We start from the raw sequence: 12,798 nt of genomic DNA on the forward strand, positions 1-12,798 counted from the left end.
AGTTCTAGTGGCAGCTACTGCTATGTGTGATCAATGCCCAAGTGGCAAAGAGGAAACTTGCACACAGGAGACCTAGGGAATAAGAATCTATCACTTGGGAAGCAATCTCAGCCATACATAGAGCACTGAGTTGCAGGAGATCAGCATTGTTCACTGTAAAGTACCCATGGAAAGTGGAGAAGTGATCAGCATGTGTGATCCAGCCTGTCACCCAATTGTCACCTTCAGCTAACACAAAAGCAGACCATGGCATCCTGCAAATTGCAATGGCACCATAAGACTGCAGCTGGCAGGACATTTAGGGCTTGATTCTCAGAAGTGCTGAGTACCCACTACTCCAGCTGAAGTCTGGAGGACCAGCAGAACTTCAGGCAGTAGAGCTCTTCTGTCTCCTCTTAGATCTCTTCATTCCCTTCTCTGGCTCTGGCTCTGACTCCTTCTCTCTCATATCTTTTCCTTTCTCCCTTTTTAAACTTAAAGAAGGAACCATAACAAACAATAAGTATCTAGTAGCCTCTCATCCAGTGTCTGGTATCTTGGAATTCCTACCAAATGTCAGCTACATACTGGGAGTTTTATTATTTTGTGAAACACTATTAATTAAAACAGTCTGAGCAAGCAGATGGAGTTTCTAGTTCTCCAAGGTGCCCCGAGATGCTTTGTTGGTAACTGTCAGGCCCCCTCTACACATTACAGGTATTGCACAATTAATTGGTTAATTGTGCAATTACCTTAAGACCAGCTACTTGTGCAAAGTACTTATCACATGATAAAAAGCTCCAACCAGCTTTAAAGGCAGACCTCAAAAATATGTACTAGCTTTATAGCTGGTTGCTATTGAGCTTTAATTTGCAGGTGTAGTAGGGTCTCCCCTGCAGCTGGGAGCCCCATCAGTTGACAAGGCTCCCAGCTGCCAAGGTGCACCATGCCCAGTGTGAAACCCCTGGGCCCTGATGATTAGGCCAGCTGTGATCTCCAGGGCTCAGGGGCACATGAATCCCAGACCTAAGGGATTGTGGCTGCTTCTCTCCTCAGGGCCCAGGGGTTTGTCTCTGTTCTGCCCTGGAGATTATGACTGCTGCAACCCTGTGTCTGGAGGTTTCACCTAGGAATCATGGCTGCCTCAATCCTCATGGCCTGGGGTTTTATGCACCCTTGAGCCTTGGAGATTGTGGCAATAAGGTGATATCCACCAGCAATAAGGCACAATGGGATCTAACGTGCAATCCCACAAGCAAGTATGGCATGGCAGGAGGCCCGATTATGTGGCTTGCACATTAGATCCCATAATGCCTTTACCTACATGTGCAGAGGGGGCCTCAACTGCAGAGCAGGGAGAGTGCCTTGGTGGGATTCGATTTTTGTATTGCCATATGTTTTCAGTGTGACTCTACTAAAGCTAAAGATTTTCAACAGATGCAGAGGGCACTGGGTTCACTGTATTTTCTCTACTCTCACCAAGATGTCACTTTGATAAAATAAAAAAAAAGAAAAGCAGGGACATTTGGGGCCACTCCAGTTAAAGGACTGAGGTCAGTGAGTGAAAGAAATTAAGTTTCCAGCCAAAAGTAAGAACAGCAAGTGATCAAACAGTTCAATGGGAGCTTGTAAGCAAAAATCACCCCCACTCTCCCAGGCAAAGCAGCACAACTTTTCACTTCAACAGAAAACTCTTCGGAAAATTGCAGGTTCACCAATCAGGAGTCTCTTAGTGTTTCATTTAGTTGTGTGCTCTAAATGTGTGATGCCTCTGCTAGTTTCTGCACTGGCATGCACCATGGGAAATCCAGCTGAATGGATTAGACCAGTGGTTTTTGACCTTTGACCTGTGGACCCCTGAGTGTCAGCAGACTGAGTCTAAGGGGTCTGTGAAAGATGATTATGATCAATCAAAAGTACGTGAATACCCACTCTTACAATTCAAAGGAGTCTGCACCTCCATTCAAAATTTTTTTAAGGGTCCACAAATGAAAAAAGATAGAAAAACACTGGATTGGACACTGGAGGATGTTGTTATAGAGCCCACAAGATAAAAAAAATCTTGTGAGGGATCAGGAAGAAAGTAGGGCCAGTTGGCTACAGATAAGCTGTATTCAGAAAGAGAGGAACGTGTCTGAACAAGTTATTTTTGCCCTGTTTGACTCTGATCAGTGGACACTGAATTTTGGATGTTTATCCCCACCAATCAGAAGGGATGTTGCACCTTAGAGCAGATTTGTTTTGGACCAAAGCAGCATACATATGCACCTAGCCAAAGAAGACCTCAAGCCCTGTTCACTGTCCTCATACTGAAGCCAAGTGGTAGAGAGGATTGAGACCTGAAGAAACAAGCATCTGCACCATGTCATGTGTACCTGGTTTGCAAGGGGAAGGAGGGTAATTTCCAAGGACAAAGGGACATCAACAAGATAAAGTAACTGGAATCATTTTTTCACTGGAGATGGGAGAATGAGAGGTCTCTCTGTCCTGCCTTTGGTGCTTTCAGCACATTCTCAGAAGTGCTTCATATGCAACAGGTCAACATGAGGGGGAAGCCATGATGGCTCTCCTTGGGTCCCCAGGACAACATTCTGGGTGATGCTCTAGGATACAAGTGCTTCTTTTACTACCTAGAGACTCAAATTAGCATTCAGATTCTTAGGGCCAGCTGAGAAAGTATATCAGCACTCAGCTGCATTTCTGGGATCCCTCCCACATGCACATATGAAGTCAGATCTTGGCCCTGTGGTATGGCCTTGAAATGGGAATTGCAAAGGGGATACAAAAGAAGCAGGTTAGCTTTTAGTTACCAGCAAGCCTCTTCTGATATCTTGGTGTGGCTTAATAAATCTGTACTTAAGTAGAATGTGGGCATCAGCTAAAACATGCCAGGCCTAGTCCAACTGTGGTCCTAATTGCGGCCTTGAGCAGCACAACACCAACAGCACCTTATTTGTCTCATGATTGATGCTTAGGCTAATCCCAAATTCAGGTGGTGTGGGTGTCCTTGCCCTCACAGGTAACATGGCAAAGTTCTGCATGGTAACCTGAAGGGTCACCTTCTCTGCCTTAGGATCTCAAGATGCCTCAGGGCCATGTTACACCTTACACATAGGATGTGTTAACAGCACTTGAAACATGAGCATCTACACATTTAAGCAGTAAAACCTGTGCTAAGTGTCACTGTATCATAGCAAAGATAGGACATTTTGCAAGAGAAGTATCTCCAGATCATATTAAGTAATGTGTGTTATCATTGGACTGCTCCAATGATAATACAAGCACAGCTAGCTGACTATTGGTCTGATCCCCTGTATTGCAGCAAAGTCTTGAACTGAACCCAGTGTCTCTTTTTGCCATTGGCAGACCTGGCCCACTCCATGGATCCAGTGGCAGACGCAACACTCTCTCCTGGGCTTGGCATACCATACCTCCCTCCACCTGCCATCAGCAGCAGAGATGTGTAATGTCAGGGGCAGGTGCTCTCAGGCTGGGCAGTGCCGGGCATGTGGCAGGGAGAGGACAGGCTCCAGGAGTGGGCGTTGCACCTCCTCATCGGTGGATGTGCAAGTTGCACTGTGGTCAGGGGCCGGGAGAGGAGGGAGAGTGGAGACGAAGCACAGCTGGCTCCAGCCCTACCCAGAATGGACTGAGATTGTAGAAATAATTACTATGTGACTGCTCAGGCCATTTTGAATATGGCATGATCGTGCTTACTATGTCTCAGATACATGTTAAGTGGCCTGTGTGACATGGCCCTCAGATGGGTGAGTCTCAGAAAGAATTTATGGTGTGCATTTATGATCAGAAAAAAAGCAAGGAAAATCCTGTTGTGGCCTATCTGCTCTTTGCCTCAAGTGAGCCATTCACTGAGTCTGCTGGCAAAAATGAGATGTTATGTCTGTCAGCCCTGCAGCGTGTACTCCATTCTGCCCTGTGCATCCGGAGCAGACTGACATGCTGGATGCTGAAAGGGCTGGAAGGAATCTTTGGCTTTGAACTGCCGCTTGGCTGAACTGTACTCAGAAGTCTGATATCTGTTTTTGTCTAAACAGGCCTGTAAGTTCCTGCTTGAAGCTAAGTAGCTTGGATTATGCTGCAGCTCACATGTCAAAAAGCTTAGACCTGGGCTAGCTCACAGTCAGTTCATCCTCAAGGCCTGTTCTGGTGCTGGGCCTTTCATAGTATGAAGAAGCTTCATTGCATTCTGGTGACTTCCTGCAGCTCTGCCTGCTTCCTTTCCTCTCCTCACCCCAGGCCCTGTCACTGCCGAGCTTTCTGCCCACTCCTGGGCATGAACTCAAAAATCTTGGCAGCGAACCTGAGGGAGGAAGCTGAAGAGTTGATCAAAAAATGTTTTTTTATCCTTTATTTCCCAGAATCTCTCCTCTTGCCAAGACACAGTGCACTGTGAAAATTCCTGGCCAAGATGCAAAATATGCAAGTTATAGTCCTGCTGGGGAATGCTGGGGCTGGGGGGGCAGGGGGGGAATAAGGCAAATAAACGACAAGTTCCACCAGCCAGCTCTGCCAGCATGTCCAGATTTAAATATTTTGGTTTTCAGGTTTGTCCATGCAAAACCAAAATGTTCCACAGAAAGCAGGTGCTTTTCACAAAATGTCATGTAGTTAAGTATTGAATCTTCCACTGAAAAACAATTTTGACAGAACATTTTCGACAAATCCTACTTTATCCTTGTCTCATTTTTCACATGTGAAATCCTAGCCAGGTCTTCTGCTGTTGTCCCAACAGAGACACTGTCTAGCCTCACTGCCTTAAACAGAGCTTAACTGTTTACACCAAAGATTTGACCCTAGATCTGTAAAGCATTAATTTTGCCATTATCTGCCTGGTAAGCAAAAACTGCCTTGACTCTGATCTTTCCAAAGTCAATAATATAAGCAGGAAGAATTCAGAAGGAGATCTTTTGCTGTTCAAGAGTTTTTTCCCTTTCATTTTTCCCTTCATTTTAGAGACAAATTAATAAATCACTTTTGAAAATAAAATAATTATTTTCAGAATAATTAACAAAGTGCCTTTTAAGAGACAAAGGTAACTACCCCCTTTAAAGCCGAGCTGGTGTTCCTCACCAGAATCCCTATACATCCCTTTCACAACATTACGGTGACAACAGCACACCATCAGCACACAGATTCAGAAGAGTTCTGTTGTGTTCTAGTTTTGTGGGGCTACCAGTTTGACTAGCTGTTGGCTAGCAACAATAAATGACCAAATGCAATGCATATAAATAGGGCAGGTCAGTAAAATTGAAATTATTTTGTCAGAAAAATGGGACTTTGTGTAAATCAAAATGTATTATTTTGCTCTGGACCAGCGTTAACTTCTGTGTCCACCTGAACCACTGTCATACCTCATGGGAGTGGTAGTTCCTGTTCCCCAGGCTCCTGTTATCTCCTCTGAGCCTTACTAGGTGCCTGAGCTACATCTCCCTTGATACATCACAGTCTCCCCCTGTTGCTGGACTGCTACTGAGCCTCCTGGCTAGTCTCACTCCGCAGAGTGGTAGTGTCTGTCTTTTTATTCCAATCTTAGACAAAAACAAATCTAGAAATATTGAAATTTCCTACAGGACAGAAACTCCAGTTTTTATCAGCTCTATGCAGAACTATCATCTGTTGCTGTCCTCACTCTTCCACTTCTAATTTGGGCTGCCGTAATGCTTCATGGGTTGGCCTGGGCACCTAGGGAATGGCATTAGGTGAGCCATCTGCTTGCCTACCTGCAACACATTTGTGGAGACCCATTCCTACACCTGGCACCTTGCTCCTTGCCCATAGCTTTGAACTCACCCAGACAAATTATTTGCCGTTGCCAGGCTACTGGGCACTATCCCCATTTCTCCAGTTTAGAAAGGGGCCTCTTTACAAACTGTAGTGACCTCTGGCCCCAAACTAATTCCAAATCCAAGCACATTGGGAATGCTTGCAACTGTCTGACACTGCTTTTGGACTGCTTTTGGGAAAGACATAGGAATCACCTCCCCACCAGTAATGATCTGAGGACATGAACTCACTCCTCTCACTCCTTTACTATGACTGATGCCTCCCTCTTTAAGAGCCTTTCACCTTCTGCCTGCATGTGCTTCCCCAGCCAGCAGACCTCAGCTGTTCTGTGTTGCTCACTTCTGCCAAAGGGACTCAAAGGGCTGTCCTTTTCCACAAGGAAAACAGGGCTCTCCTTTTCCACGCAACATCTTTTCTTTTACTGCTTATGGCCCCCTGCTCCATAGCTGGCTGACCTACCCCTCACACGTTCAGCTTGCATCCCACCTCCAGCAGGGAGTGAGACAGTCCCTGCAATTCTTCCAAAAGTTCCTTATACAAAGTACCACCTGCAAGATAGCATTCACGCTTCTTTATAACCCAGTGACACAATGCACATAGTTTTGTCAAGGCTCCCTGTTTCCTCTATGGCTCTATTGCTTTTGAACCCAATTCTGCCAGTTCTACTCTCTGAGTAGCCCCACTCAATACAGGGTCTTCTGGCAGAGTAAAGCCCTTGTAGCCTGAGTACAGATGGTGTGCCTGTGCCCTTGGTGAAAGCATGCCTGTGCATATGAGACATTCCGTTTGCAATAAAATACTTGTTGGATGTTGCTGTTAACTTCATCTGCTTCCTCAGTGAAGGCCAAGATTGATAAACACTCTCAGCTCTGCTCTTGGCTGCATGAGCAAATGTGCTGCTCCATGTGTGCCAAGCTTCCCAACAGGAAGAATCCAGTGATGTGCTCCTTCTACCCCAGTATGTTCAGACCACCTCAAGCTGAGAGGCTAATTCAGGATAGCACTTAGGCATCTTCTTTGCCCCCCTTTTCACATGGGTTCGAAATAAGTCTATGCCTGACTTCCTATCAAATGACAGTGGTAACTGATCATAGAAAGAGCCTCTGCCTTCATATGCTGTGCAAGTCTTCACTAGAATCAGAGAAGTGGTTATCCTGAGATTTCCTCCATCTTTAGAGAAGAGCTTCTGCTTATAGCCTTCCTCAGTGTTGTCCTGGCTTCCTGCTATAGATGTAAGGAAGCAATACATGCCTCCTCACACAACAGAGGGACATATGAGCTGCACTGCTGGCTGAATGGTCTGAAGCTGGTTGCTTATTATCAGTACTAGGAAACCAGAAGTTTTCCTTCTCAGTGGGGCTTGATCTTTCTTCGCATCCACTTTTGCTCAGGAGATTTGGACAAATGTTAGTAATCTGCTCATGTTTTTTCCATGAAAGGCCCTATATGCTATGTTTCCCTGACCTTATCATGGATAGCATGGGCTGTTCCATTTCAATTCAGACTTTAGAGACCTGCTTAAAGCTGGTTTTCTTCCAAGGCTGGAACCCTGATCTTTGGTAGTGACAGATGCATTCAAGTTTTTGTAAAGAGGGGTGTGGAAGCAGTGACCAGGGCCTCAGGGGTGGTGGCACCTCTGTTCCCAGCTTCCCCCCAACTGGGGCAGACAAGACCACATGGCAGGAGCAGCAACCAGGGGTTTTTTTAAGTCTCTGAATCAGGTAAAAACCCTACCCCTGCTCTCAGCATCCCCTCCCTTACCCTCCGTGTTCAGTGGTACCTTCTCTTCCCTCCCATTCTTTGCCTTGCGTTCCCTTCCCATTGCTGCCATCATCTCTGCTGTCCTGGACTGAGATGAGGGTGGAGTTCTATAGCCACTCCTGTAGGCTCCCATTCCCCAAGCCTGCTCCCAGCCTGGCAGAGAATGCCCAAGGGGATCAGACAGGGAGGCAGAACATGCCCACTGGCACTGTCTCCAGCTGTCACTGTCTCCAGATGTCTGGCTAGAGTGGGGCAGGAGCAGCTCCAGAGCTTCTAGCACCCCAGGGTCAGCTAGGAACACTGATAGCAGCAGGTGGGAAATAAGGGAATGGGAGGGGAGGAGAGGTGCCACTAAGCATGAAGGGGAAGGCAAGGCGTGCTGAGATGGTAGGGATTCTTCCCTGCTTTGGGGACTTAAAAAAGTCCCCAGTTGCTGGTCCAAAAGGGTCTGCTTCTGGGATGGTACATCCCTACTTGGCTGCAGGTTGGTGATCCACTATACATCAAACTTGCTGCACAGCTGCTCTTTTTTCCATAGTAGAAGAGCCTTGTGGTCTCAGCTGATCTGAGGCAATTGTTTTGTTCTGGGTGCCTAAACTGGTGAGGGGACCGTTCCTAGGCCACATACCCCAACATGAAAAGTAGGGGGTGTCACGCATGGCAGGGCACACAAATAGATGCTACTGTTTTTCATGGTCACCTAGGCTGGTCATAAGCCACACCACAAAATGATCTCCCATTTAGGCAACTGGGAAGGATGAGCTGCTTGGGGCAGCATCTCTTCATGCCAGTACCAGGGCTTGATATAAAACGTCACAAGCACAAACCCCATAGTGCACCATCCATGGCAAAGAAGTAATAAGCACCCTGAGCTGTATGCAAACATCGTCTCATAGCTCACTTAACCCTTAGAATGCTGGCCTGGTCATTTACTACCTAAATCACAAATATCTATATATGTTATACATCTATGACTACAGATGTAGCTTTATTCAGTATAGATAGGTATAGAGACACATTTCATATATATACACATACATATATAAGCAGTCCTCGACTTGCACCAGTTCAAGTTACATCATTTTGCAACGCTTATAAATTGACACCCTGTTTCAACTTTACGATGTCAGTGTCGACTTTACAATGCTTGATCCAATGCGATGCCATGCCAGCGAACAAATTCACTGCGTCGCTCATCTCCCTGGAGAACATCTGTCCAAACTTTCTTAGACACTTTTTTTAAGAAAGCAGACAAGACTCCAGAAAAATCTGCAGCCAAGAATCCTGAGAAGACGTCAGCCCTTCAAAAAGTCCAACCAAGAGCCTTTCAAAAAGTCCAGCAAAGTCACCTCAAAGAAGTCCTTTCAAATCAATATGACTGCTATTTACAATATAAATACATTAATGTAGCTATATTGCTCATCAATAACTGATTGAGTACAAAATTCTGGTGTATTTCTGGTGCAAATAGTGGGCCTTGGTTCAGGAACCAATCCCCCATTTGTAACATAGTTTCTTATGAGAAAATTGGTTCTGAGTTACATTTTGACTTTAGATGTGGTTTTCAGGAACCAACTGTGTTGTAAGTCTGAGGACTGCCTGTATATATATACAAACACACACACATTAACATATATATATGTTTACATATATAGACCTATGTTTATGAATAGGGACCTACCAAATTCATGGCCCCAGCAGCCAACTACTTGGCTGTAACATGACCGGGGCCCCCAATTTCATGGCCATATCAATACACCATCATCAAATGCCTATGAACAGTAGCAACAATGATATGCACTGAAACAGTCTCAGATTTAATCCAAACAAGGGATGGGTTAAAATGTTTTCTCCCTTGGCCTGGGCAGGGTGAGGGAACTGCAAATGTCTCTGACTAAATGGGACAGGTTCACCTGACAACACCTACTAAAACATCTATCCTTATAATGCTGACTCTGCCACTTAGATGCCATGAATGTGTGGTCTTTTAGAGAGAGCCATCTAATGCAAAATATTAAGTTCATATAGGCATATAATTAGATCTAGCTGGTGGGTTGGTGCACTGGGTATATAGTTTGGATAGTGGATGTGGGCTCTGGGCATGTGGCTTTGGCCAATGGGTATCTGAAAAGGGAAAGAATGATGGCTTTCAGTATGTGGACAATGGTGAGAGGCCAGTGAAGAGGTTAGCTGGCTGATAGTAGCATGCAGTTGGCAGATAGCGATACCAACCTGTGCCTGAAGAGGCAAGGGTGCGTCCAGGGTAAGCTGTTAGAAGGGAGGGGATGGTGAAGAGAGAAAAGGCAACATGAGTGGAAGAGGAGTGGAAGAGAGGTGGTCAATTGGGCCTGACTCAGTGAGGCAAGGGAGCTGAAGGTTGACCTCAGCCTTCTCCTAGACAGAAAGCAGGACCAATTGAACACTTTAAACACTGATGAAAGACAAAAAATAATTAAAGGTCCACTGGAATTCAGAGTTCATGCACTATGAGACCTCTACCACTGAGGACCAGCCTTTCTGGCAGGAGTTTTAACCAGGCTCTGATGAAAGCCCCATTCAATAGTGGTGTCTAAGGGAGGGGTTACACCTACAAAACCGAAGCTGGCTGACTTGCCTGTAACAAACCACACTTGAGGTTTGTTCAACTGACACACAGGAGCAGACTCAAATAAAATATCCTGTGTCTCTTCTGCTGGGTTGCTTTTACCTGTCTCCCCTTCCTAAAATTCCTGATTGTGGAATACACTGTGGTTAGGCATGAGGCACTCTTTGATGTCCTTACGAAATGTCTATGCATGCACAAACACATGATAGAGTTGTCAGCATATACTGCTATTTGCTGTGACTTCTCTTCAGGCCTGTGTCATAAGAAGTTCTTTTGAGGATGGAACTTGCAGGGCAATCTGCATGGGGGGCTACAGAGAACTGTCAGCTGGTAACCCTAACATGGACAGAATGCACCCACAGGCATGCATAGTCCCAGAGAGGGATTCTTCCCTGAAACCTGGACACTTCTGTATAGAATGTGTAAACAGTGTCCTTGTGTACACAATGGCAATGTCAGTTGTGTGGAAGGAGATCACACATATCATACTTACATGCAACCACACTTTAAATAGAAGTTTTCTGTGCAAATGCATCCAAGAGAAAGAACACATTCCAAACAAGATGGATTAATACATTTTAAAAAAAGGCTTCAGTTTCAGCGTAAAGATTTAAATAAAATCTATTCCATGTCAGAAAATACTACAAGTGACCTAGTATTCTGGAGAGCTACAGCAGAGGGTGCTAGCATTTTTATAACCCCAAAATGCATTGGTAGCCTTGGATGGCAATATAGGCTTGGTTCTGCTCTCAGCAGACATGGACAAAATGCTTAGTAAAGTCAGAGGAAGCTGTAACCTTGTACCAAGAGCAAAATTTGTCCCACAGAATATAAAAAAATAGAGGGCCACTGTTTTTAGTGGAGGAGTGAAGAAGCTTACTGATTGCTAGAAATGTGGAGGAAACTTACCGTTGTATATTGGCTTACATCTTAAAAGGTCACACACATTTTACGATTCTCCTGCTCCATATTTGTTCCAGCCTCTGGGACCCATCATGAATCTTGTCCAACTGGGTGCAGCTGGGGCTGTTACTGAGCTATGCCTCAGGCAATTTCTATTCATCGGCACCAGACGTATGTTCAAATATCCCTTCCCCAACCCCTTTCTAAGGAAGAGTAATGATGGTATTTAGGACACATCAGAAAAGCATTTTAGACATCCTTGCTCAGGGAGTTCACTGTCTGCCATTTGAGTTATTGATGCAGCAGAGGGGAATGGAAACAGCCAATGTAGCCTGTAGCTCATGTAGCAGCATAACCTTGCCATGCAGGGAAATTGGCAGTAAAGCCAATGTTGGTGGGATGGTAGATGTGAAAGCTTTCTCAACATTATAGTGTCATCACCTTAGCTACAAAGTCACTAGGGCCTTTTGGCACATGGGGGCACCTCCTAACCTGGCTACAAGGTCTGTTTCTAAATGTTTTACAAAATACTTTGTTCACCCTTGTAATGTGCTATCCATTAGAGGGTATAAGAGAAATGTTCCACAAAGGTGGATCCTTGTCCTATTTTGTTCTACAGACAGCTGAGCACCCTTCTTTAAGATTTTATAGAGGCTGATAGTGGGAAACAATAAAAGCAACCACTAAAGGGAGGCCTGGCAAGGCCTTTTCAGAAGCTAAGCTTTACTGATTGAGATGCCCCTGATTGCATGAGTTAGGGGATTATTTGGTGAGCTCTATGCATGTGCCTATGTGTGTGTATGAGCATGTTTGTGTTACAGGGAGATTGTCAAAAGATAGCATAGAGAAGCAGTTGTGAGCATAGCTCAAAAAGGGAGCAAATGGAAAGAGTTCCTTGGAGCACAGAGCTGACCGGAGGGGCAGGCTTGCAAACTGTAAGCAAGCAGCTACCTGTTACTTTTTGTTTCTGCTTTGTTCAGAGCAACCAGACAATGTGTTCTTTTTAATTAAACAGGATTGCATCAACCAATGTACCTCACTTAATCATCTTCTCCTAATGGATACAGACCTAATGGATACAGAAGGTCATGAATGCCAGCTAGCCATTTGATCAGGGGAGAACTGATATCTCCAGGGCACCAAGGGTGGTATCCTGTTCTTTTCTGGATGCCTAGGTGTCCAGATTTGGATTTCTCTGTATCCACAAGGGACCTGTGTAGTAGTCCCAGATGCTATTGTATGTGCTCAGTCAGAAAGTCTGTGGTATGTGGCTTTTTAAGACTGATGCAATCAAAAAATGCCATGTAGATGATAAACTCTGTAAGATGATAATGCCATGTAGATGATAAGCCTAGGCCTCCAGAAAAGAATAGAATGATATCCAAATTCAACTCCCAAAGTTCTGTCTAGTAGGCACTGGTATCTGTGTGAAATGTGAGAGACAATCTCTCTGGTGGCCAGTTTCTTTTTTAGCTTTTCCATAGCCCACTGTAAGAATTTGGAAAGGGGGCCTCCAGGACATTACATTGTTCACAGAATAGTCCATAGGATAATCCCCTGTCTTCACCTCCCAGCTGGTGCCTTTAGATTGTACCATTACTTCAGAGCACCAGAACTATTACACAGGCTGACTGAAAAGATCTTTAGAAGCAAACAAGGCTTTTGCAGGGTTGCTGCCATGGGACTGGCATGACTGAACAAGCTCGACAGAAACTGATGAAATGTGTCCAGCGGGTATTTTATAA

The 12,798-nt window shown here is 45.1% G+C and overlaps 1 protein-coding gene across 2 annotated transcripts in view; it reads right to left on the minus strand.

Moving 5' to 3' along the window:
* Positions 1–12,798, minus strand: part of SRL (sarcalumenin) — a 45,818-nt gene that overhangs the window by 12,713 nt on the left and 20,307 nt on the right. The window contains exon 4 of one of the 2 annotated variants that reach the window (XM_059716215.1): positions 9,778–9,813. The exons of the other annotated variant lie outside the window; for it this stretch is intronic. Coding sequence (XP_059572198.1) covers positions 9,778–9,813 — 36 coding nt within the window. The remainder of the gene's footprint in view (positions 1–9,777; positions 9,814–12,798) is intronic. 2 annotated transcript variants of the gene reach the window in all.

The sequence above is a fragment of the Alligator mississippiensis genome, chromosome 13 (genome assembly GCF_030867095.1).
Source record: "Alligator mississippiensis isolate rAllMis1 chromosome 13, rAllMis1, whole genome shotgun sequence".
Lineage (NCBI taxonomy): Eukaryota > Metazoa > Chordata > Crocodylia > Alligatoridae > Alligator > Alligator mississippiensis.